Source organism: Anopheles ziemanni, chromosome 2, assembly GCF_943734765.1.
Source record: "Anopheles ziemanni chromosome 2, idAnoZiCoDA_A2_x.2, whole genome shotgun sequence".
Lineage (NCBI taxonomy): Eukaryota > Metazoa > Arthropoda > Insecta > Diptera > Culicidae > Anopheles > Anopheles ziemanni.
The window spans coordinates 74,234,777-74,260,310 of NC_080705.1; the positions used below are offsets into that span (position 1 = coordinate 74,234,777).

At 43.1% G+C, this 25,534-nt stretch overlaps 1 protein-coding gene across 1 annotated transcript; it reads left to right on the plus strand.

Moving 5' to 3' along the window:
- Positions 1 to 322: 322 nt before the first annotated feature.
- LOC131287444 (potassium voltage-gated channel subfamily H member 8) lies at positions 323 to 25,303 on the plus strand. The gene is made up of 17 exons (XM_058316495.1): positions 323 to 398; positions 3,190 to 3,300; positions 3,442 to 3,561; positions 5,825 to 5,962; positions 8,650 to 8,837; positions 10,308 to 10,536; positions 11,085 to 11,248; positions 12,651 to 12,855; positions 14,375 to 14,554; positions 18,010 to 18,128; positions 18,447 to 18,527; positions 21,215 to 21,310; positions 21,542 to 21,695; positions 21,792 to 21,907; positions 21,979 to 22,295; positions 22,931 to 23,150; positions 24,290 to 25,303. The coding sequence occupies exons 1-17, from the start codon at positions 323 to 325 to the stop codon at positions 25,301 to 25,303; spliced, it is 3,528 nt and encodes a 1,175-aa protein (XP_058172478.1).
- The last annotated feature ends 231 nt before the right edge of the window (positions 25,304 to 25,534 follow it).

A 25,534-nucleotide genomic window follows, 5' to 3' on the forward strand; every position in this document is an offset into this window, starting at 1 on the left:
ATTTACCGGTTCCGAATCAGCATGCGTTCAGCTCGGCTCACTCACAATTAGTGCCGCGCCATTTGTCGACCCGTGATTTCCACAAAAAAAGAAAAACGCTCGGTTTGCACATCATTCCGCCCGAAGTCAGCGTTCGTTAGATTTGTTTTCCCGGTGGAAATTTCGAACAGCTCTTCATTTGCCCCTCCGAGCCCGTTCTCACGCTTTTCCCTTCGTTTCGGGCCGTTCCGTTTCAGGCCTCGTTGTCGCAGCCACCTCCAGCACCGTCCCGTCCCGTCCCCTTCCGGTCGCGAGCAGAGCCGGAAAGCAACACGCAGCACAAATGCCGGCACGGAAGGGGCTTCTGGCGCCCCAGAACACCTTTCTCGACACGATCGCGACCCGCTTCGACGGAACACGTAAGTAGACAGTTTAATTAAGGTGGCATTAAAATGGTCCCCGATCCGACTTAAGAGTGGGTGATTGTGTGTGTATGTTTGTGTGTGTGTTAGGTGGGCGAAAGTCATACCGTGCTGACTAATTTCATCAGGCGTCGACAAAAGACACATAATTTGTGCCGTTTGGCAAACCCGGAGCCAAACCAACCAACCACCGTTCGTGGCAAAACGGTGCGGAAGTGTGAGAATCCTGTGACGGGGGGTCGAGGGGCGGAAAACTTTTTCGTTTGGCCCGGGGCCCACCATGTGCCCTAGAATGTGTTCGGTCGAGTGGCGTGCCATTGGTTTTGTCGTCTTTCCGGGACTCGAGTGGTTTCGTCGGGGAAAAAACGTGAAAATAACAAAAAAGGAAACGACGGAAAAGCGGTGGAAAAGCGTTGGCACGGCGTGGTTAAGCCCAGGGAGGCAGATGCAAAAACGATTGCACGAAAATTAATTGAGTTCGCATCAACGTGTGACCCCGCGAGCGATTCGTGGCAGGAAAAAGGCAGCTTTTCCTGTTCTCTGTCTTCGCCGGGAAGAACTTTGGCCGACAAAAGCCGGGAAAATGCTGATGAACTGTTGAGTATGGCGAATGTAGCATAAATTTGAGCCTAATTAGCGTGTCGGTGTTACGATATCAGCAAAACAACCCGACGAAATAAAGACAGTACAAAGGGTTGTTTATTTTACCTACTCATATGAAAATATACTAGTCAAGTAGTTGATCGTAGTGAATTACTTAAAAATATAAGCTTCACTAGAAGCGAGCAAAACCAATAAATATTGAATGTACATAGAAAGCAAACTCAACAGAACATAAAAGTGCTACCATTTTCCTTTCATTTTGCGTAGTTGCGTTAATGTTTCAAAGATATTTGTTCTTTGATCTTTTGATTAAAATATTTACGAAGAGATTACTGTTATATATACTTGTAATCTGGCTGAGTTGTGTAGAGCTTTTCCGCTATCTGAATAAATTAATTAGGAGTAAAGCATAAATCAAATACTAAAATAAAATGTTTATGATCACAAATAGTAAACTCATATGTACAGCGGAAATAACATAAAACTTTATTGATGAGCAAAAAGTTCCGTCAAATGATGAATGATTGCTCTACTTTTTGGATCGTATAAGGATCGCAATAAAATAAATCTACACTGATAGGAATATGTATGTGTGTTCAGTCGTTCATGGGGGAATATTATGCCGGTCAGTACCAACAATTCCCAGCATCGCAAAGGTCATTACGATACGATTGATCGGATTATTTATTGCGAAAATATCGGCAAACCTTGCGGCACCAGCCTTGGGTCAAGATGTGGACATACCGCATCGTCCCGAACGTAAATACACACCGTGGTGGGAGGTGGAGGGGAGGTAGCTCACGCGTGTACCGGTTTTATGTCAGTTTTATGTATGGATTTTCTATATTTATTTGCCATTCGCGCTATGCTAGTGCACTTAACGAACACATTGGGACGAGTGCATAATTGCGTGTGTCAGTGTTGTTTGTTAAAGAACGGAAATGTGTGCGTATGCCTGTGTTTGTACCGGGTTGATAAATGTGTTTGTAAAAAACTAGTTCCACGTGTTTTACGTGTTGAAATTGAAAGAGAACATTTAAATTGAACTGTTGATTAACTTGTTGGTATTCCAATGAATTGTCTAACATTTCACTCGAGTCCAATGATTCACTATTCTTTTGATATGTACTTTCAACAAATTTTTAGGCTGTACAGAGATTTGTATTATCATTTGTACAAAAATACATCAATGTGACGTTTTTATGTGTTTTATGTGTTATGTGTGGAATGTTAAAGGTGTGCTTCGAAGAGCTTGATAATTTTTAAACTATAAAACAAAGGATAACATTACCAAGGTTTGATCAAGGAATTCGCAAATTTCGATGGACAAACTAAAAAATGTCATGAAGGAGGCGCATGGTCTTTCACGCGTCCTTATTTCAATGGTATTGAACATGGTTCTTGTTATTATATGTTATTTATAATGCAGAGAAATATTTGTTGAATTAGGGAATTGGACGAAATGAGAAAGAACATTTTCTTTAAAAACCGTATTTCTTGTTGGTGACATTTTGCTCCAGTGTACACATTGCGATATAAAAAGTTTATTTGCTAAACTATTTTAAAGATTTCATAGAGGAAATTAATGTGACTGAAAGAATACAAAAAAAGAACGGTCGAAATGTCGTTTACATTCGGTAGAAGTGTCGCAATATTTTTTGAGTTCGTTTCCATGAAGCCTTTAAATTTGCAGTTGCATAGATGATATACATAAGGTTCGGTCCAGTTGATCTAGTGCTGACGCAATTTAAATTTACATAGCTGAAGGGTAGACGCATACGTACGATGGCCAATAAAACAAGGGAAAGATAAACTTTTTGAAATAATTCTATCGTGTCAGTGGACCAATGTTATGGTTTGCTATAAGTTTATGTGATGGAGAGGCTATAACAAGTTTAATATTTCCCCAGCACAATAAAATTGGTGAACCGACGCAACACATACAACACTCGTGCACGCTCGAAGCGCTAGTCAAATATGAGTTGTGGATGTCGATTTAAAAGCAAATATTCGCTGAACGCATGCAAAATGGTGCAAGCTTTACGGGTGCCAGCAGCGGAAAAGCATAAACCAGTCATATGGAGCAGTCGGTGCATCGGCCGGGCAAACGCGGCAGCGATGGGGAGGAGGACCGGAATCATAATGAAAGTCGGTCGCTTAATGCAATTACCATTTTTATTTGCAGATTCCAACTTCGTACTAGGCAACGCACAAGTGAACGGCTATCCCATAGTGTACTGCTCCGATGGGTTCGTCGAGCTGTCGGGGTTTTCGCGGGCGCAAATTATGCAAAAAGGTAATAAAATCGTGCATTACTGTCACCCCCCGGCACCGTCAGCGCCCACCGTATGCGTGTGGTGCATCCGGGCTGCATCCGTGTGCTGTCATTCACTAACTGGCTTGTTTTATTTTTTTTTCTTGTCCCTCCCCCGCCCAGGATGTGCCTGCCGGTTCCTTTACGGGCCGGAAACGAAGGACGAGCATAAAGGTATGATCGAGACCAGCCTGGACGGGAAAAGCGAACTGAAGCTGGAGGTCATCTTCTACAAGAAAAATGGTAAGCGCCCAGAGACTACGATACAGGCCAAACTCGAATCGTAAAACCCTGTAGCGAAATCATAAATTCGAGTTTCTGCAGAACAGTAGTACGACAGGAGGAGGAGGAGGACGAGACGATACACCGTGCGGTAGATTAAACAGTAGTACGATAGGAGGAGGAGGAGGACGAGACGATACACCGTGCGGTAGATTAACCATGATATACAAAGAAAATTTTGCGAAATGAACTGTTGCACGGGCGAACCGCCGAAACGAGGATAAGCTTTTCGTGGGAATATTGCGCTCTAGGAAAATGAAAATTTTATTTTTGTTTTATTGCGTGCTTGACGATTTAACGAGCTTATGCACATACAATGTTGGAATATTAAAAATTAGTTTCAAAGTCAAATCAAAAATTATTTTAATTTAATTAATAATCTTTTTAATCTTAATAATATGAACTATTCTGTTCCAATCCGGTATTCAATGTTTGAAACTGTTATTTATTTCACATAACATTAGAACGTGTATCGCTTACATATTGCCCCAATCCCGTATACAAACTCCGCTAACTGAGTGGTTCCATTAGACAGTACGATTGAGCGAAACGAGCACGTAAGCGAGATGCACAATTTCAACAATTTCTACCTTGAGCTTAGATAGCAATAGCACCGTTGAACGAGCGAAGCGAGCGTGAAAGTGAGATGCACAATTCCTACGCTCCGGTTTTCCCACGCACTTTACAGTTTCCCCAGGCGCTATACTTTTGCTAAGGATACTACGGATGCAGGATGGTAGGGGAAATTTTTCTTGCGCTGAACGAGTTTTTGATAATCGATGGTTACTTTACCGAAATAAAACAAAGCAAAGCGTGAACGTGGTATACAGTTTCATTCAAACTTTGCAGTACAAACGAAATGAAACGTTTTCGATATTTTAGGGACAATTTTTTCGAAAATAAAAACGGGCCGTGTTACCAGGGCATGTAAAAGGGACCTGTCAACGGGCCGGCTTACCAGGGCCTGTAAACTGAGTCCTGTAGCTGGGCCCTGTCACCCGGCCCTATAAACGGGTCCTGTTACCGGGCCGTGTAAACGGGCACTGTAACCGGGCCATGTAAATTGGCCGTGTTACCGGGCCCTGTAACCGGGACCAGTCAACGGGTCCTGTAAACGGGGCCTGTAAACGGGCCCTGTAACCGGGACCTGTCAACGGGCCCTGTAACCGGGATCTGTAAACGGGCACTGTAACCGGGTCCTGTAACTGGGTCCTGTAACTAGGCCGTGTAACCGGGCCGTTTTACCTAGTGAAGACAAAGTGTTGCACTTCATTGCTTCATCGTCAAAACGACGACTTAATATCGTCACTTACAACGCACACTTTATTATCCTGAGCTTGAATAATGTGCGCCCATGCGCGGACACCGTTTTCGAGTGGATCTTTTACTCCGAGCCTGCCGATTTCGTGCAAGCACTTTCAAATTAATAACAACTGTCAAAGAGACATGCCCTCCTGAAGCGACTAGAAACTGCCTTTCCCATTTTTTCGCCTTTTCCTTTCTATGATTTGGCTCGGTCAGGTATGTTCAGTTCGGTGGAAGACGAGGACACGACCATCCATCAACAGCTGGAAAAACGCGCTCTTCCACCGGGCATCCCTCAAGCGACAAGCCGTACCTGGCCCGACCACCAGCGTGGGGGCGACTCACTTGAGTGAAAAGTTCGCGGTTGTTTCCATCTGTCCTCCATCTTTAAGATCCATGTCTTGGCTTGCGGGAGGTGTTTTGGGTTTTGCCTGGGACAAGCATGATTTATGGGACAGACGCCGGGGACATCAAAACCTCGCGCTAATGAAATCCCGCCGTCCCCGGCCCGTCACACAAAATGTTTTGGAAAATTTCTTATTTACGTGGAGAAAGTGATGATTATGGGAGGTGAGGAGGGGGTATAAAAAATGGGACAAGCAAACCATGAACCTCGAGAAAATACAGCATGGGCCAGATTGGCCGGAAGAAACCTAAAACGAGGCAACATGATGAAGGCCAACGTGCGGCCGGGCCGCCATTAAAAGTGACGAAGGATATGGCGGGCCCCGGAAAATTTCGCCTTTATCGTCCTCCCGGGAAAGTTTTCCATCGACTGCAAAGCGCGGCAGCAAAGTTTACTCGTAATCGTTTTAATGAGTTGTTATGCTCGTTACGCTTTACATTTCATGTCCTTTCATCGGCCATCGCCTTCGGTCTGTCTGATTTTCTTTTCATGCACTTTCCCCGCTCCCGAAAGGCACTCCCTTCTGGTGTCTGCTCGATATCGTGCCCATCAAAAACGAGAAACGCGAGGTGGTGCTGTTCCTGGCGTCGCACAAGGATGTCACCACGGCCAAAATGTCGGAAATGTCGATGTCGGACGAATGTGATAGCGGTAAGTAGCGATGGCGCCCGAAGACGCCCACTCCACTTCAGCTTCGACCGCGAGTCGCGCTTCAGTATGTGTGTTTTTATTCAAACTTTTTTCGATTTTGTTTTTATTTTTCTACCAACCAACTCGCTATCTTTTTTCGCTCGATGCAATTCCAAACCTTCCGGTTTCGTTAGTGTTTGCTCGTTCCTTTCTCGTTTTTGATTTGGCTCTTTTTTCGATAACTAATTTTAAATAAAACCGATTGCATCTGCTCCCCCCTCCCCCTTTTCGGGCCGGAAAGGAGTACATACATATAAACACGAACAGATGAAACAAGTTACCCATCTTTCTTTCGTAGTTAAAAATAGTTTTCAGCCATAGCTACACAGTGTACGGTATTTGTATAAACAGTTAACGGATGTTTCAACCATTTATCTTATGGTGTTAGATTTGAACTAGTTAGGTTTCCATTCCGTTGGTATATTTTGTTACCTTTCTTTTGCAATATTATCCTTTCAGTCATTGAATGTTGAACACATTTCTCACTCGGCATTCATGGTGGTGTGGTCTATTTTCTCGCTTCTGCCGATGATGGAGTAGAAAATGCATTCTAAAGAGATTCTTTTTTAACGACGAACCGAGCTTATTATCTCGGTTAAATTAATCGCAAATATTAGCTTCTCGTTGAAGCACATTTTTAATGACGCATCATTGGACAACTGATTAACTCAAACTGAAGTTTTAATTTTTTGTTAACACTCAACGACTGGGTTTCAAAAAGGGTTACTGATTTTTACATTTGGAAAGTCATATGTTTAGTTTAGCTTTTGACTTTGTAACTTAAACCAATCTATAAAAACAATCAAATCTCGGAAATTCAAACATGTACAAGAATTAAGATTGAGTTATGGGTTGAACAGTTAAAAATTGAGCAAGTTTTCCAGCTTCATTTATTCTGTATAGATGCTAATAATATATTCTAGTATTTTTTGTCTACGAAAACCCTGGAAGAATGAATTTAAACCAATAAGCACAGTTTCTTTTATCCTCACACATCTATCACCGCGTCAGCGATTGAAAGAATGGATTGTAACGGTCATTTTTCACCCAAATTCACACCATTAATCACTGTAATATTTCATTTGGAATCTGTTCACGAACGCAAAAACTGATCGATGGGTGCAATTAAAATGAGAAAAAAAATCCGATCCAATCGAATATCTAAATTTAAACGTTATACCGCTTTTGAACGGCGCGCAGTTTGTAGCAAAGCATGGCCGGCAACCTGGCAGAACTGACACATGACAAGGCCAATTTTAAGGCCCTTCAGCTCAGTCCTCGTCATCTCGTCACGATAAGCGACTTGATTGACTGTGTGCAGTCTGTTTAATTTCCCGCCATAATTACTCATGGGCAGAAGCCGTTTGCCGCCTGCTCGGAATTTCATAACCAGCTGGATGGCCTTCCGACAACGCGGGCGATGCTCGTTTGTTTTCCACCAAACAGATTGCAATCACAAGCTGAATCACGGAACCACTTCGTTCTGTCGGCGTTACCATTACCGTTGTTCCCTGCAAAAGTTGGGCTCTCGGATTGGGCAAGAAATTTGCATTTACATTGCATGGAGGGAGATATGCCAATCATACCCAGTATTCATAGTTTGCGTTGCTTATATTCATGGCGTAACAATCATTAAATAACTCTAGCAAATGTTTTATTCACCTCTTGTTCTGGGTAACCGAATTCGTTTTGTTAAAGATCTACTTTTAAGAAATAATTGCAGGGAGAATATAGAAAAGACGTGACTTACTAAAAAAGGTCAATCTTACCGACAAACATCTTATCGCCTTATTGACAGACTTTCTTGACGTCTTTTGTTTAACCCTTGATTGGCTCAAGTTTATGTTTTGCAATCATCCTTCATGGAATCCAAAGACAAGTGTAATCAAAAATTGCCTTCTCTTGTTTCAAATCCTACACAGAAACAAGGGTTCCGGTATGGAATATAATGGTAAATAAACTACAACTGAAATCTTTCTTGGAAGGATATTTAAAATTTAATCTTATCCCTCGTTTGCTGTCCAATATTCCAATTTTAGCACATCTCAATTCGACGACGAGAAAGTTTGGCAAAATTAAGCGAACTTATTAGATCACTGATGGGTCATATAAATTGGACGAATATGAAAAAGACCATACCAACCATCCATTGCTGATGATCACCGTTTTTCCTCAAGCGGAGTGTTGCAAACCATTTGCATTAGATGTAATTAGCTAACATCCATGAGTTGTTTCCATGTGCCGTAATGAAGCAAAGAAAAACAATCAATAGTGGACTGTTGAACATTACTGTTTAAAAAAATCTGTAAACATCGGATGGTTGTTTACTTTCCCAAATTTACGCAGCCTTTCTCTATTTTCTTGCAAACAAAAACAAATGTTCTTACTTCTATTTAATTGGTTCTTGTGTTGCAAAATTGTTGCTTGCTTGCCTTCGTTCTCACTATCTTCCTTCTAGAGCTCTCTGTCTCTTTGCTCTTTCTCTCTTTCTCTCTCTCTCTCTCTCTCTCTCTCTCTTTCTCTCTTTCTCTCACACTCTCTTTCTCTCTTTTCCATCAGTTTTCCCAAATTGCTCCTGTTTGAATGTTTCAGTGTGTGTTTTTTAATCAATTGAATTCTTTCGATATTTACACCGGTGGAAATTTTAGCTGCTTTGTTGGGAGCACGATTTCGATCAGCTGAAACCTCTTTGCTTGCAGACGATGGGGCGGAGGATGATAGTTTGGAAATACCACCGGGCGTCAATATGGGCCGCCGACGCTCGCGTGCCGTACTGTACCAACTGTCCGGGCACTATAAGCCGGAGAAGATGAAAACAAAAATTAAACTGAATAGCGTAAGTACCCGCACCGGAACCGGCTAGTAACCGGTGTGAGTCCGATACATTCGTTTTGAGACAGAGTGTAGTTATATTAGTAGAAAATATTATTATTAAATTAAATTAGGTCACCGTAAGAGCCCGTTTGGCTTCGGATTTGAAAAATGAATTTTATTTTGTAACGTAAAACGAACTCAAAAATTTTTTATCGGGACTTAGAATCATAACTTAAAAGTAACTATACTTGCGAATGTACACTAATAATCTTCATGTCTTGAAGCTTCAGTAACTTAATACGAATTTGTCAATAACAGTGTTCTTTTGAGCAAAACCACATTACCCTCAAGAGATTCTTCGTTCGTAATCTCTTTGATTATGTTAAGATAATCTTTGATTGTTTTATAAGATTAGCTTTGTTTGTTTTAGACAAATCGAGAAATAAGCAATGAATGGATTATTTCCAAAGCAACAATTTCTATGGTTTGTGTTGCAAAATTGCAAGATTGGGAATAAATAGAACTATTGAAGGAGAAAATTAATTAGAATTGAAACGGAAACATTATTCCGAGAAAGATATTCCGAGGGTTTCAATGCCGTGTGGCGTCAATGTTGAAACAGACTATTTCGATAAATGTAAATTTAAATACACTCCAATCCAAATCAAAATGTACTTAACCTTAAATTTTTCTCGTTGGATATTGATTCGGGTGTCCTTCTTCACCAGAACTAAACTAGCCTTTGTAGAATCGTGAAAGCGTCTTTAAGAGTTAAAAGGGCGATACAAATATCCTAGATCATTAGACCTTGTTAACGTCTGCAAATTCATGTTGTGGTCATTCACGGTGAATGTCTTCTTGATGGTATTATAAAATGTATTGCAATACATAAATCTAAAAATTCATGTACAGCGGCAAAAACGTTGCTCGAACTTATGACGAGAAAATTGTAATACTCTTGATTTTAATCAAGAACAATTGGTTAATGTTTATCATTGAAAGTTACATTGAAGTGATTGAAAATCACATCGAAGTGAGTTACCATTTTCAGCGTAGGAAGATGTTTATACACACAAATCAAAATGCAATCCCTCATCGGCAATAACACACGTAATTGGAAAGCCATGATAAAAAGTATTAATCAAATCTAGGTCTGAGTTCAAATGTATACGGATTGTTTCGAAGTTCGTTACTCAGCGAGAGTGAGCGATACTATTTTAAAATTCCAGACAGGTTGACTGACGTTCCGTATCGAGGCATTCACTCCGAGATAGAAAATGTCCTCACCCCCTCACACCTCCCACTTTCCCTCCTCCCGTTCCTCTTCACTTTCTGCCCTAACAAAGTACCACGTAATCGAACCCTCTCCGTGGGCAGAATTGGCAGATCCCATCAATTTCAAACACTCCACCGAAGACGACAACGACGACGACGACGACGACGACTGATCGATGGCCACAGCTAATTCATCTCTTCCCACCCGTCTTTGCAGAATCTATTGCACTCGAGTGAGGCACCGCTACCTGAGTACAAGACGCAAGCCTTAAAAAAATCGCGTTTCATTCTTTCCCACTACGGCATGTTCAAGGGCTGCTGGGACTGGATGATCCTGGTCGCGACGTTCTACGTCGCCATCGCCGTGCCGTACAACGCGGCGTTCGTTAAAACTGATCGCTTAACCATGGTGTCGGATGTTGTTGTCGAGGCTTTATTTATTGTTGGTAAATATTAATTTCCCACCCGCTCACGACCCACGTTCGGTTCGCGGTGAAAGGGAACGAACCGAAAATATATACAGAAGCGAAAAGCGAAGTCTGTGAAAGACTGGAGGGAAAGCGAACGGAGACGGGCGAGCGAGCGAAAGGGGGCAGCAGGGTGAAGGTGTAATGGGCAAACAGTAAACTTTATCTCCGCCGCCATTGTAGATTGCGCCGACCGTAATGTTAACCGTTCGCCATTTTTTTTCACCGCCCGCTGCTGGTTATTGGAGGTACCTATATAACTAATTGCATCGTTTAACTGAATCATTGCTCCGTTGGGTTACTACCAATTTTCCCCAAATCCGCCCATCGTAGCGGGAATGTTTTCGGCCAGGACCTTAACCGTAATAGCGCTGCCTCTGACACCCTTTCTCTTGCGCTCGGCGCGTCGCTCACCGGCTCCCCGCTTCCCGTTCGTTGATGTTCCATCTAATTCTGTTTTCAATTTTCTCTTCATCCATCCCGGCACCGAACCCGATGAATTTTCCCTCCATTTCCCGCTCCGGTAGATATTTTAGTAAACTTTCGCACGACGTACGTTTCGCGCAAGGGCGAGGTCGTGTCGGACTCGAAAAGCATCGCCCTGAACTATCTCCGCAGCTGGTTCGTGGTGGATCTGCTGGCCGCCCTGCCCTTCGATCACCTTTACGCAAGCAATGTCATTAGTGGTGAGGTAAGTTAATTCCCCAAACCGGGCAGCAGGGACTCGTTCTCCGGCGGCTGCGAAGCGATCGGGGGCGGGAGATACTCGTCGTAAAAGTTTGGCACAAGCGCGGGAAATGTACCTCCCGTCGACACCACCCGGCAAAGGTTTCCCATAAAATTGTTCTTGATTTATCGCCGGTTTGCTACTACTTGCGCCGGCAGTAAAGAGGGCACATCCCGGAAACTATCTTTATCCGCCCATGAAACCGTAAGTGATACCCTTTCGGGGGCCCTTCGTTCCGCCAAACCGGTGGAAGAAGGCGCACAGCCGGGTATGAGCGTGAAATCAAACTGGGTAATGTTTGCAGGCCCATGTTTAACTTCATACTGTGCGTTTTGCCATAAATTTCCCGCATCATACGGTTTCACTGGGATGCCCTGATCTTTGTTGATGTAAAATAGTTTCTCGGTGATCAAGTTTTCCCATTCGCAAGCTGTTCAATAGAACTAGCTTGAAACTACTGCTTTTGATTTATTTGTACAGTTGGTAATTTTGAATAATTACAGTGGAATTTTATATTCATTCACCTATCATTAAATGAACCGTTCAAATCTAGTGCAGCGTCTGTTCAGAATTTCAAACAAAAATACCAAAGCCGGGTAGTGAATATGGAACCAGTGTTTACTAATTTTTATTGCTGTAAACATTTTATTGAAAAATTTCAGCAAATTTTTTTTATTATAATATTTAATGCATTCCCTTGCCGGTATTTCACTTAAAACGATGATTTCAATGATGAAATGATCAAATTTGTCAAATGTAGAGTTTAAACAGTAGAATATTTCATTTTTCTTTTTCAAATTCATTCGGTAGTTTTGTATTCTTTGTTTGAAAACAGATTCCTATTGATTATTTAACAATTCATATTATTAGCTAAAAAGTAAATAATTTTGAACATTTTAATTTTTTTGTCTTTTTTATATAAGCAAGTTTATTATTGTAGACTCAATTTTGCAATAATTTTTTATTTTGTGATTTTGAGTAGTAAATCTTAAATTTAATGTGCATATTATAGCTCACTAACTTCTTTAATGATGGTCGAACAAATTCATTTTCTCGATATTAATAAAGTTATTATAAAATGTTCAAATATGAATATAATTAGTTTTTTCAAAACTTTCGGTTATATAATTTACAGAAGATGTCTAATTGCAATGTTATTTTAAAACAAACAAACTTTGGCTTAAGCGTGAAACCTTGATTTCGTCTTGCGTCAGTACGGTTTATACTTCATGTTAACGCATGGATTGATACGACTCGGGAATGGAAATCATGTCATACTTTTCCAGTACTTAGTTCTACTTTGGCCAACCAAAACACTGATCTGCGAACTCTTCTCCCGTTTCTCTTTTACCCCGTTCTTGCACAGGAATCTCACATACACTTAGTCAAATTAACACGTTTGTTGCGGCTGGCACGATTGCTTCAAAAGATGGATAGATACTCTCAGTACACGGCTATGATTTTAACCCTGTTGATGCTATGCTTCTCCTTAGTTGCCCATTGGCTCGCTTGCGTTTGGTATGTGATTGCAGAGAAAGAAAGACTCTTTAACGATGCGGACTGGGACATCGGTAAGTTGGTTGAACATGACGCTTCAAACATTATGCACCACACGAACACACCAGCCATTGCCGGCCAACTGCCGGGCGATGGGAAGAGCAGAAAGGAGGTGGAGGGCGAGGGAATGGAAAGTAGGTAGCATCAAGTAGGAACCACCCGGGTATGATAATTTGATACGCTGGTGCCTTAGTGGGCAGGTATTCAGATCAGAAGGATATAATTAGGTTGAGCATATCATGAATCTTAATTAGACGAACTTAGTTATGAATATTAAGAGTGGATGTATGCTTTTTAAGTTACGTTTTTTTTTAATTTCTAGCTTATTGAGTTTCAACATAAGACCATAGGAGATGCATTTTTAAGCGAAATTAAAACATTTGTAGCATAAGAGTATATAATTATTAAGATCAAACAGTTTCGCAGGACCTCTATCATTTATTATTAATATTTACGACGTTCTAAACATGTCTTACTTAATATTATTTAGAATACACCTTCGTTTTATTTTCTTTGAATATTTAGCACAGTTTTCGTAGCATCTACAAACAGAATTATAAATTGTAAGTAGCCTAAAATTTTAATACAACTCCATCAGACCTTCTATTCTTAAACAATATTCTTATATTCTTAGCAATGCTAGTAAATTCACCAAATATCCACAAGCAATAGCTTCGTAGTAAAAACAATTTGCACTCGTTGCCTTCTGTATCTCAACACTCGTTTAAATTCGTTTGGCGTTCTGCTAAAAAAAATCACTTTCTACACACTTATGGCACACGCCACGCTTTACGCTCGAAGGCATATAGAACATCTTTAGAGCTAAGTAATTTAGCAGCAGGTAGCGGTAGTTTCGTTTTCCTCGTTTATTAGTCTTGTCTGATGAGATTCGATTCAACGCTATTCATTTCCCCACCAACGCACGGAAGCGAGGCTTTTAAGCCTTCAAGAGCCAAGATCGTGAAAGTACCACCTGAAGAAACAAATTAAGTATGCGTGCCGGCGTTCGAAGAGCAACCTTACACACGATAAGCAAATTGTCGGATGCCAGTGCTAAGAGGATGTGTCATTCGGGCCCGTTCTGTTGATTCGATCGCTTGCTACAATTCTCAAACGCGAGATGGTTTTCTTACTGTTTTTCTTCCTTCTTTCCCGCCCTTCTGTTTATCCCTTTACGGTTTTCTTATCCTTGAACTTGTGACATGGAAAACCGCACATGGTTGGTAGCATGTGGAGAATTTAGTGTTAAGCGTTCACCGGTGGCGGAAGTTTGCGTGTAGTGCGGACAAGTTGTAACTTATCTCCCTTCCCTCACCCTCCTCCGACTCCAACCTCGAGGAAAGCTCACCACGAAAACCGCACGGTGGGCGGAAGCAGAGAGATAGAGCGAGAGCAAAAAACAAAAAACAAAAACGCCCGACAGTTCATCAAACCACAAAATTCGTTACCAGGATCGGTATCAAGTTTTATCCTTTCTTGCTTCCTTCTTTGCCCTCCCCTCTGCTTTTCCGGCGCGGCCTCGACCGGGCACAGGATGGATCCACACGCTGGCGGAGCGGCTGAAAATTCCCGTATCTAACGTGACGCACGGCGAGGCATACATAACGGCATTATATTTCACCTTCACCAGCCTTACCTCCGTGGGCTTCGGCAACGTTTCGGCGACGACACTGAGTGAGAAAATTTTCAGCATCGTCATGATGCTGATCGGAGGTAAGTGGCATAGTTTAGTGGCAGGGAAGGAGGGGCATACAGGCGCACCATAGCGGGCAACATTGTGGTGAGTTTGTTTGGATGGCGAGGGATCCGTGGGATCGTGGTGTGTCGGTCCAGGCCGGGCCGAAGCCTTTCCCACACATCCGGATGCGATTACAGGCCCGAGGCCCCGACTTGGCCAGAGGGAAACCATTTCCCGACAGTTAGTTAGCTAGTTAGCTAGTTGGTTAGTTGGTTAGGCCCTACCGCTGGAGGCCGCTGTGTTTGCATACCTTGGTTGATGTTGTCGCCTTTAATATTTACGACAATCAGGCACACCGAATGCTGGCCGGACACTTCGTTCCGATTAGAAACTGGGAACCGGTGAGCAAATGGCTTTTAAACCATCTCACACACCAGCTAGTCCACGGGATTGCCTGGACATTCGAACCTCGGGGTTGAAAATAACAAAAAAGTATTTTACATATCACTCGATCACCAAATTGGAAAGATTCTACGCCAGAGTTGCTGATTTGTAATTCAAATCTAGTGAAATTCAGAAACAAGACCCACATGTGACAGAACTAGTTATATTTGCTGAAGCATTTTCAACGTTTCCCTGAAATGGAACCTATCCATTTCGCATGTATTTTATGCTACAATCATCTGCACGAATGCAATGATTTGATTTTGATATTTTGATTATGTCCTCTATTGAATAAATTTTTTGTGCCAATCTTTTCCCTATCGTAAAGAACTTTCACTTAATAGTTTTTGGTGTACGATTTATTGGTTTTTGTTTATAATTGTTAGTATAATATTATAGCTATACTATAATTATGATATTGAAAAGGGCGTTGAATGAACACTTAATCAATTTTTTCTACTTAATAACAGATTTCTAATAAGCGATTAGAGATAAATAGATTTCTAATTTAAAGTGAAGGTTCTGCACAGTCTCAACTAGTTTACTACTAAAGTCACAGTTGAAGATTTTTTTTTTCTCAAAAGGATTAAACACAACCTTAGGCAAAGTAAACGAAAACATTGTTAAGACATGAAAAATTATAGTTTATTAGGATACAATTCATGTAGAATAAGAAAGTGTTTTCATATTGTTTTCAAGAATTAACATTTTCAGGATTCTGCAATAGAACTCTATAATATTCTTTCACTATGAAACAGCGGAATGTACTTATTCAAAAATTATTCGCGTGATTGATTTGTTTGAAGAATTAAAGCACAGAAGTAAATGAGATGGATTTTACATAGGATTTAACCAAAAGAGATGATAAAGTAGGACGAAATTGGAAAACTTCAAACTCGGAGAGATATAAAAGAGTGGTTTCTCTTGTGGTTTTTTACTCTGCACAAAAACAGAAAATTTGTTTGTGTTGAGCATCCAGTCCTGTGCAAGAGTGTCAGTTATTCTTTTTTTATTTTGTTAAACAATACAATTTCTAAAGATAGAGTAAAGTTATCGCACTGTACCCTGCGGATCCGTAGGCACACAATTGATTTGCACCGGGTCCCGGTAGAAAAATAGGCAGAATTTATTAGCCCACGAAGAAGGTTCAAGAAAAGGATTGTTATTTTCGGGGGCATCCTTTTACAGGCATCAACAAAGAGGGGTGTGGTTGGGAAAACCTCGCTATTGGCAGTCCCTATCATGATTAACTTTATCGGCATACCATCACTGTAAGCCGCATTCCGAACCGTACTCGGTTGAGGAAAGTTTGCGTTTGTGTGAGTGTGTGCTTGTGTTCACCATCTTCACGACGTTTGGGTGAGTCGGCATGGCTTGGGAGTTTACCAGAGGGTGGTTTGCTGAGCTGACCAGAATAACAATAGGTGCAAATGACAGGATCTGAAGGGATGCCGAATAACAATTGTGGCGACCCTTGGAGGTGTCGTATATCTAGTAGGCGGCAGACGGAGTTTTGGGGGGAGGAACCTTCGAAATGAGCGGTCGGCAAAAGCAAAATAGGAAAAAAATTAGACCAAAGGAGAAAAGAAAAACAAAGTGGAAAAATAATGAAAAATGTCGTGGCCCGAAAGGAACGTGGGATCGCGCACGCGACGACGGAGAAAATCCAAAAAGTGGCCATGAAAAGCCGCCCAATCGCCGTGGTTTTTGGAGTTTCACTCGCTCCTGATCCGGACGAGGAGGGGGGTAAACTTGGGAAGGATCAGATGGAAAGATTTTTATTTACAACCGCCGTTCCCCTGACCCTCCGCGGCCGAGTTGCCTGTTGTTTTTCCCGCCCTTTGCCAGCCGTAACCGGTACGTTGAGCGTGCGGCTGAGAAAAGCTGATAGCGTCACCGACAGACGACACTTTCCACACCAAAAACGTGACCAACGATTGAAGGGTGTGCGTGGGAATTTAATATTCGGCAGTCAAGTCCAGTGCTTGGCCTGAGTGGGTGTGTGGTGTAGGCCGGAAGGTGGATAGGAAGCGGTCCCGGGGAGCAAAAAGGGAAAATGAAAACCCAATCAAATCTCCGACGAACCGCACGATTGAATTCGCGATATCGACTGCCCTAATGAGGTTTTGCGGGAAAGATCGGTTTCGTTTCAAAAGCAAGGTGGTTGAAATGACGTCCTGCTTACCATCGCTTACCGTTTTCCCTTCTGTTCCCACTAACGCACACCACTTGACATAGCGGTTCTCATTTTTTTTCAATCGCAATTTCAGTCATGAATTTCTGAAAGAACGTAGGGGAAAGTGCAGCAATAAGCACCGTAAGGGCAAAAATACATCACATAGGGCTTAGGTAGCATGTCGCAATTAAAAAAAAAGAGGATTAATATTAGATACGTTTTCGAGTAAACGTTGATGTGATAAGCACATGTTTTAGTAAAAATACTGCAAAAACTGGATTGGATATAGAAATCTAAATTGTATCAAGTAAAAATATCACAATATTGAAGATTGTTCGCAAGTTAAGATTAAAGTTTATAAATCTTGGATTGCGGTTATAAATCAACAAAACTGCCGGGATTCTTGTTTCTTTTTCTTTTGTTAAACTTTAGGTTAGGCATCGAAATGTTTAAATTTGAGTTGCTAATGCTGTACGATCCACGAATAGAGGTGTATAGTGGAACATTTTCCCCTACTAGGGAGGTTGCACGGAAAATCGGAGTCGATTTCAATCGCAGCAGTGTCTTTCAATTCTAGTTAGGGTCCCCTACGGTGTAAGTTTAACTAGAAGCTTTCGACCGACTCGTTCTAGGCCATTTTCCGTTTCCTCGAAGCTTTTCACCGTGATTTTACCAACCCCTGGGAGAAAACGAGTGGCGGATTGCTCCGGTATTTTTTCCTTCCCTTTATTTTTGTTCATAGTCCTTGAATGTCCTTCGAGCAGGGGAGGAAAGGGTGGATGTTTTATTTTTACCTTTTCATATCAAAGTTTCGTCCCTGCGCCACCAGCTAACGATTACTAACCACCGTAACCGTCTTCCCCGTTCCAGCGCTTATGCACGCCGTGGTGTTCGGAAACGTGACGGCCATAATTCAGCGAATGTATTCACGCCGCTCGCAGTACCAGAGCAAGTGGCGCGACTTGAAGGATTTCATCGCCCTGCATCAGGTGAGCACACACCGTTTGCGTACGCCTTGGTACGCCCGGAAAAGGCCCGACGACATTTTCCTGCGTCTGCTCCACGTGATTCGGCGCTGGTGGTTCCGGTTCGCCTTACGTCCCGTGAAGAGGAAGCCCAGGATTTCCACGCGAACGAGTTTAATTTCGTTTGCTGGCGGGTGCGCTTGGTTTTTGCAGCTGCAGCCTGTCAAAGACCGCGGAAAACCGCTTTTCCGCACATTTGTATTCGTAATTTTTTCAACCTCACTCGGCGTTGCTTGGCTTTTTTTCTAAATGTTTTCCCTCTAACCCATTTCTCTTCCGCAGATGCCGAAGGAGCTGAAGCAGCGGATGCAGGACTACTTCCAAACAATGTGGTCACTTAATCATGGAATTGATGTGTATGAGGTAGGTACCTACTTGCCTTGGAGGGAGGTGGGTGCGGGTGGGTCGGTCGGCAGTCAACAGAACAGTTTGTTGTTGAGAGAAAACAAGAACAACTCTCGAGTAATGCACATTTGCGCCCGGTTTTACGTAACACGTCACGCTCGTCCGACTGGGGAGCAACTTTTACCGGGTACTTCACTGGAAATGGGTGTCTTAAGGTCCACCGTACCGTTGTGGTGGTAACTTTTAATGGAATGCTCACCCTATTCAGGGTGCCATTAAAATACGGAAAGCACAAAATTACCGCACACTTGCCGCCTGGGATGGCTCTTATCTAGAGGTATGCATTTGTGACACCAGCGGAGCGGCAATCTTTCTAACTTTATTGCTGTGGTTTGAGCATGCATTTTTAAGCAACAAGGGAAAACCCAGTGTGGAAGAACTTTCACTCCCATTGTTAGTCGATGCACTTTTCAGTTCAGGTTTCTTTGTTAATTTTCTGCGCACGCTGAGGGAATTCTTTTTTCTTTTTTTTTTTTTGAAGGGCAAACTGAAAGTCCTAGATTGTCTTCTTTGTGTGTTGTTCGTGCCTGAGCACACATGGTATATGAAGGGGAAACAGAGTAACTTTTCCAAAAGGATGACGAACAACATGAACTAACCCAAAGGACGAAATGGGGTGGGTATGCGTGGGTATAAGTCCCCCACCCACACACACACACACACCACACGCACATCGGTCGGTTGCCTCATAAATAATGTTTGAACCGAGGAAAGTCGGGACAGATTTGGGATAGATTATGCTTATCGGGGGATTTGTAGCGAAAAGGCAATCTTTACTCGCGTGTGACATCTTTTAAAATTACTCACAGAATATTCATACTAGAGATAAGCCTTTTTTCGTTTTGATATACGAAGGTATATACGATATGTGGAAGGTTGAACGAATGCATTCGTTGTTGGATAAACTGTGCAAGAGTAAATTTTGCGAATTTTAAAAGCAAGACCCAACCGGATTGAAGTTAAAGGAGAAAACATACATTATTAATGGATTTTTATCATTAGAAGGAAAAGTTTCACGAATCGGGAATAACGCACTATTGTATCGAGGCTATTTCATTATAAATCTGTAAAACATAGATAATTTCATGTGATTTTCATTTTGAAAAAGTATCTAAACCAACATTTGAAACAGCACATTCGATTGTTCAGCGAAAGGATAAAAAAGACAATCAAAACTTATTTGTAAACAGAAGTGAAGGAAAATGGGATTTTTCCTGTAAAGTTACATAAAAAATTACATGGTCAAGTAAAACAAACTAGAATAAGTGAATTTCAATTCTTCTAAACGTCAAAAAAATTCAAGAAAGTAGCATTTGATGTGAACTTTTAATTTTACAACAAGTTTTTGTAAAAGATTGTAGATTGACAAGACATAGGCAGGTTATTTCTAAGGCCTCACATGGAGCATTTCGTTTGTTCTAGAATTATATTAGAAGTCGATGGCATTTTTTCAGCCCGGAGTTGGTTGCGATAAGTACCACCGACCGGCTCGGTATTGTGAGACAATTCCGAAAACTGTAACAGTACGTCAACGGTGGCACTCAATTCCGGGGAAAAAACATAAAATATGCCTATATTAGAATAATGTTGCTCACTTTGCTCCAACATTGATTACCGCAACATTAAGTGTCGATTGTTCCGAACAATGGTGCTAAAAGCCATTCAAGCGCCTTCGATCCGGCGGAAGCACTTCCAGTAGAATCATTCGTCCGCTATACAATCGGCCGTTCGGTGAAAAAGCTTTGCTCTATTTGCGTAGAATATTTTATCCGACAGAGAGTTGGCCGGAACCCGGGGCACCAAGGTTACCTCTACCGAAGTAGAACCGTTCCGCGAAACTGTGTCTGTGTGTGTGTGTACAAATGTAGCGACCAAGTTTCCGGTAAGGCGCCGGAAGAACGGACAAACCACCCGATTGGAATCTGCAAAACACCCAGCTGGCTCAGCGACCCACACCATCTGCGATCCATTCACCTTTGCGTGAGCCTGACGGGTTTGGACAGGTTGTTTGAGTGAAAAGTTTCTCCGAAACACTTGGAAAATTCGCCGTAATGGTATGTGGGTTTCCCCGACGCGGAACGTGGCAATGTGGGCTACACAAAGTGTCGACCCGATGCTCCCGATGTTTGAATAATATTATGTAACCAGGCACGGTTTTAACCGACGCTGGTGTACTGAATCGGTGAACCAGAACATAAAAAGTGTCACCCTTTGTTGTCAGACCGCATCATGTTCTGGGAGGTCCCGAAACAGAAGTTTGAAAGAATTAACTCCGACCACCTAATAACAAGGTTCTGAGAACGTAACTCGAAAGATATAGAATAAGGGATTCATAAAAAAATATATTTAAAGAGAACGTGATGTGTGACATTCTGATACGAAAACTGGGAAGATAATTATTTGGTGACTTTAATAGGGCAAATTGAGGATGAAAAAATCTCAGCTACCTCTTCCAATTATGACTAATGGGACGTTTACGAAAAAGGAAAGAAACATTTAAGTAAATTTAATTTTCGCTACCTCCGTTGAATAAACAGAAAGCTGTTAGTACATGGGCCATGATTTGCATGGCCTCCCTTCGGTTTAGTTCTCCACAGGATCCAAATTACCTTGCGTTACTCCTTTCCCTCTTACCGGTTTTTCAGATCTTGAAAGAATTCCCCGAAGAGCTCCGGGGAGACATATCAATGCACCTGCATCGTGAAATCCTTCAGTTGCCTATTTTCGAATCTGCCTCCCAGGTAAGCATTAGGTGTATGTGTCTGTGCCTGTGACCACCATGGAGCTTCTTGCCGGATAAGATGGGAGCGCTCAGTATCCAATCATCCGCTAGGCTTCCACTGTGTCACCGGGTTGTCATGAGCTGATGAGTTTTGTCCATTTCTGATGCGTGTCGGTGCATTTTGGTTTTGTTTTGTTATCTTTGCTTTTGGTGGAAATGCTCTGAAAACGGACCAAACTCCACGCCGTAGGGCTGCCTGAAGCTGCTATCTCTACATATCAAGGCGAACTTTTGCGCACCGGGCGAGTACCTAATCCACAAGGGCGATGCGCTCAGCTACATCTACTACATCTGCAACGGCTCGATGGAGGTGATGCAGAACAACATGGTCGTCGCCATCCTGGGTGAGTCTGGGGCGAGGGGGAGACAGCGGGACCCATGGCTAGTGTGCCACATCACTAATTAGCATTTTGCTGGCCCTCGTGAACCGAAAAACGCAGGCAAGGGAGATCTCGTTGGCTGTGATATAAGCGTCCATCTGCTGCACGGCAGCCAGGGCAACTCGGGAAACGCCGGCTCGCAGGACACCATCGTGAAGAGCAGCGGCGACGTGAAGGTAGACGGCTGGCCAGACCGCAGCTCGGAGGGCGCTTTCAACCTTATGCACGCGTTCTATCTCTCCCGCAGGCACTCACCTACTGCGACCTGAAGAGCATCCACATGGGCGGGCTGGTCGAGGTGCTGCGTCTATACCCGGAGTATCAGCAGGAGTTTGCCAACGACATCCAGCACGACCTCACGTACAACTTGCGCGAGGGCTACGAGGCCGAGGAGGAGACGGAGAACAACGGGCCGTGCCTGGCGCTGCCGTCGATCAGCGAGGACGACGAGAACCAGTCAGACGCCGAGTCGAGTTCGGCCTCGCCGATGAACACCTCGCTCCAGAAGTCGCCGGCGCACAATGCCGCCGTCGCCAGTCCGCGGCATGCAAAGTTGGTGCACAGGTGAGTGGGGGAAATGGACAAGGAGAATGGGGCATTTGTGGCCGGTAAGGATTAGAAACCCCAACGACAAATGGAAGTTATCTCTGATGAATTCAATCAAGTTTGTACGGATTAAAGTATGCCGTGTCATTTTGTTTAATATGAACGAAGCTTTACTTCGATGCCCACGTACGACAAAGTTGCCCGAATGAAGAAATATTATGCTAGATATCAAATAAAATACACAGGTTTATTTATAAAACAAATTTAAAACAATATTATTGTAAATTCAAACAGCAACTACGGCCATCTCTCCCTTTAACTTGTTTTACTCGTGTGAATTTAGCCACTAAAAGTAATTATCAAAGAGTAAGCCAACCATCCTTCCATGCCAAACACGTTAATCCTAACCAAACAAGTTAATCCTAACCAAACAAGTTTGCTGCATGATTCAGGATCCAATGATGGGAAAGTTACTGCATTCTGTGATATTAAATACCATAGGCGGTGCAGCATCCGCGACAGGATCCCAAAACCACCCACGGACAGCAGCAATACGCGGCATTCTTCTGTTGGGAAAATGCAACAAATTCGCTAATTCATCCCCTCGTTTTCCAACCCCCCACCTCGGTCCTCATCATCGTTGGAACGCTTAGCCGTAATCGGTCGTTGGTGGCGCTGCGGGAACGAGTCGAACGGCAACGATCAGTACACACGCCCAGCAGCCAGGCGGCAACCGCGGAGGAGAGCAACTCCCTCGAGGGACTCAATCTGGAGGTGACCAAGGAGAAGGAGTCCAAGAGCCGCGTGTCCGTGGAGCGGTTAGACAATCAGGTCACCACGCTGCACAACGACGTCGCTGCACTCAGCATGGAGGTAAGGTAAACGCCGGGCGGAAGCTTGGAAAACTTAATTTCACCTCTCCGGTAGGGGGCATTCAAATTAAAAGTATCTTCATTCGTATATCGGGAGTTTCAGCCGAGTGTAGGACTTTAGCAAACGGTTGTCAGACAAAGAACTTGAATGAAGAGCAAAATTAACCCCTCTGGGAAACTTTTACAATTCAGAAATGCTGTCAGCTATTTGGATTGATTGCCTGAACATCTTGAGTTTTACAACTCGGAAAAATGACACCATTTCCATTGTGCCTAACCATGCCACCAATATGTCTGCACGAAACTGTACACATCAGTTTATCTTGTCCATCCAATATGGTTTCTACCGACGTGTGTCAAAGCTGGAGAGATAGGCATAGCCACTCCGGAAGGGCGATCGATAGCAATCTCTTATCAAACTCACCATTGACGGAATATTCATATTTTCCAGAATGACAACGATGAGTGTGTGGAATTTGCTCCAATGATGGTTGCTTATATTTCCGCTACCTGTCTTATAGACCTGTTAAGGGAAAATTCGTTTTAAAACGTTCGATGGTTTCTTCATCCTGCTAGGGAATGTGCAGTTAATAAAATGGTGTGCCAAGAAAACATCACATGAAGTTATTTTATCCTGAGTACTCGATGCGCACACAAAACATTCATTCGTAAAATTTCACAAACTTCATGAAATATTCTGCTCTTCATCCGAAGAAGGTAACATTCATTTACTGGAAGAATTTATTTGAAAGTGAAAAACACCTGAACCTACAATGACGCTTGTATATTCAACCTACACCTCACCACATTAAACCCTTCTTCTCTTCAATGTTTAAATCCACAAGCAGTGACTTGAAGTATGAGATTTTGTGCACAAGCCAAACGTACAAGCTCGTGTTATTATTCCGTGTAACAAGAACACTTTGGGAGAAAATTTTCACGGAGTTAGTAATAATATTATTTCAATATCTTTTCTTGGCACACATAACATGAAAAAGAACTTTATTTAAGCAATATTAAATATGATAAAGAAACTTTCTGAAATAGCCCTTTGTTGATTATTTGATAAACGATCTGGAATGAAACAATGATGCAATCATGTTGCTAACACTTTGGAATTAAATCATAATTTTTCGGCAGGTTCGAAATGCCATACAAGCACTGCAGGAGATGACGTACAACACCATGAACTCCCAGCTGGATCTGGGACACTTCCAGCCGGCCCGCTCGATACCGAACCTGCAGAATGGAGCCGTCGGCATTCTGCGAGATAGTGACCACGTGCTGATGGCCCGCAGTAGCTCCCATCCACCGGAAATGTGGTGCCGCGAGATGAACGCGTTCGCCGAGCCTTGTCTGGCGAGCCCGAACGGAACCGAGATCCTGTCCGAAGCCATGTACCGGCGTAAGTCGATCCTGTCTCAGAAGTACTCGGAGGAAATGTCCAGCTCGACGCAGACGGAAAACATGATCGACTTCGATACGCTCGAGAAGGTTGTGCTGGCGCATCCGCACCTGGTGCTGAAGATCCTCGGCGTGGAGGCTGTCTTCGGTAAAGAGTGCGATCATCTCAGTAAGGTGTACCCACTGAACACCATCTCGGAGGTGGCCAGCTCGGGCGAAACCATCTCATCGCGTGTAGCCGAGACACCGCACTTCCGGCAGGCCCCCTTCCTTTACGCCAACATCACCAACAATCCCCCGATGCCCGACGACGGAACGGGGGGTCATCTCTACGAGCAGCACCAGGCGCTCATCAGCGCCTACCAGGAGGGCGAATGTCACTATCCGGGTTCGCACGACCCACTCTCGCTGCACGCCAACACCAAGGCCGACTGTGCCAACCACGATAACATATCTTTCTCAACACCACAACCACCACCCAATCCATCGGCAGTATCAATAGCAGGGGCAGCAGGAACGACACCAATACCCAACCCTGAGGACGAAGGGCCAGGACCGGTTCCTGCCCCGGACGCTGACTGCATTCTGATAGACGAAAATGTGAACGTACTGAAGCAATCCGCCATGAACCATATCTTCCGCAAGCAGGACCGCGTACCACCGAACTACCGCTTTTCCGCCGGCGACGCTGACCATCTCGAGAAGGGGCTCAAGACGCTGCCCTCATCTCGCTCGCTCGGTGGCAGCTGAATCTTGCCGACCGAATGTCGAAAGTCACCGTAGTCGCCGGGAATCCCGTTTTCTTTGACATCGTCTGCGTCATTGAATCAATTTTAAACAAACAACTAGTGAGAATTAAATAAAATGAGACATATTTTAACGCTGACAAAGCAACATCACCAAACTGTCTTTCTTTTGTGGCCATGATTTTGTTTGTTTCGTTCCCATCCGATCCATTATGATGTGATTACCCCAAAGTCT

Bases quoted from the DNA above. Each gene is read 5' to 3' on its own strand.
- LOC131287444 (XM_058316495.1), top strand. From the start codon at position 323: ATGCCGGCACGGAAGGGGCTTCTGGCGCCCCAGAACACCTTTCTCGAC. The intron at 399-3,189 runs GTAAGTAGACAG...TTTTATTTGCAG, and splicing joins GACCCGCTTCGACGGAACAC to ATTCCAACTTCGTACTAGGC. The intron at 18,129-18,446 runs GTGAGCACACAC...TCTCTTCCGCAG, and splicing joins ATTTCATCGCCCTGCATCAG to ATGCCGAAGGAGCTGAAGCA.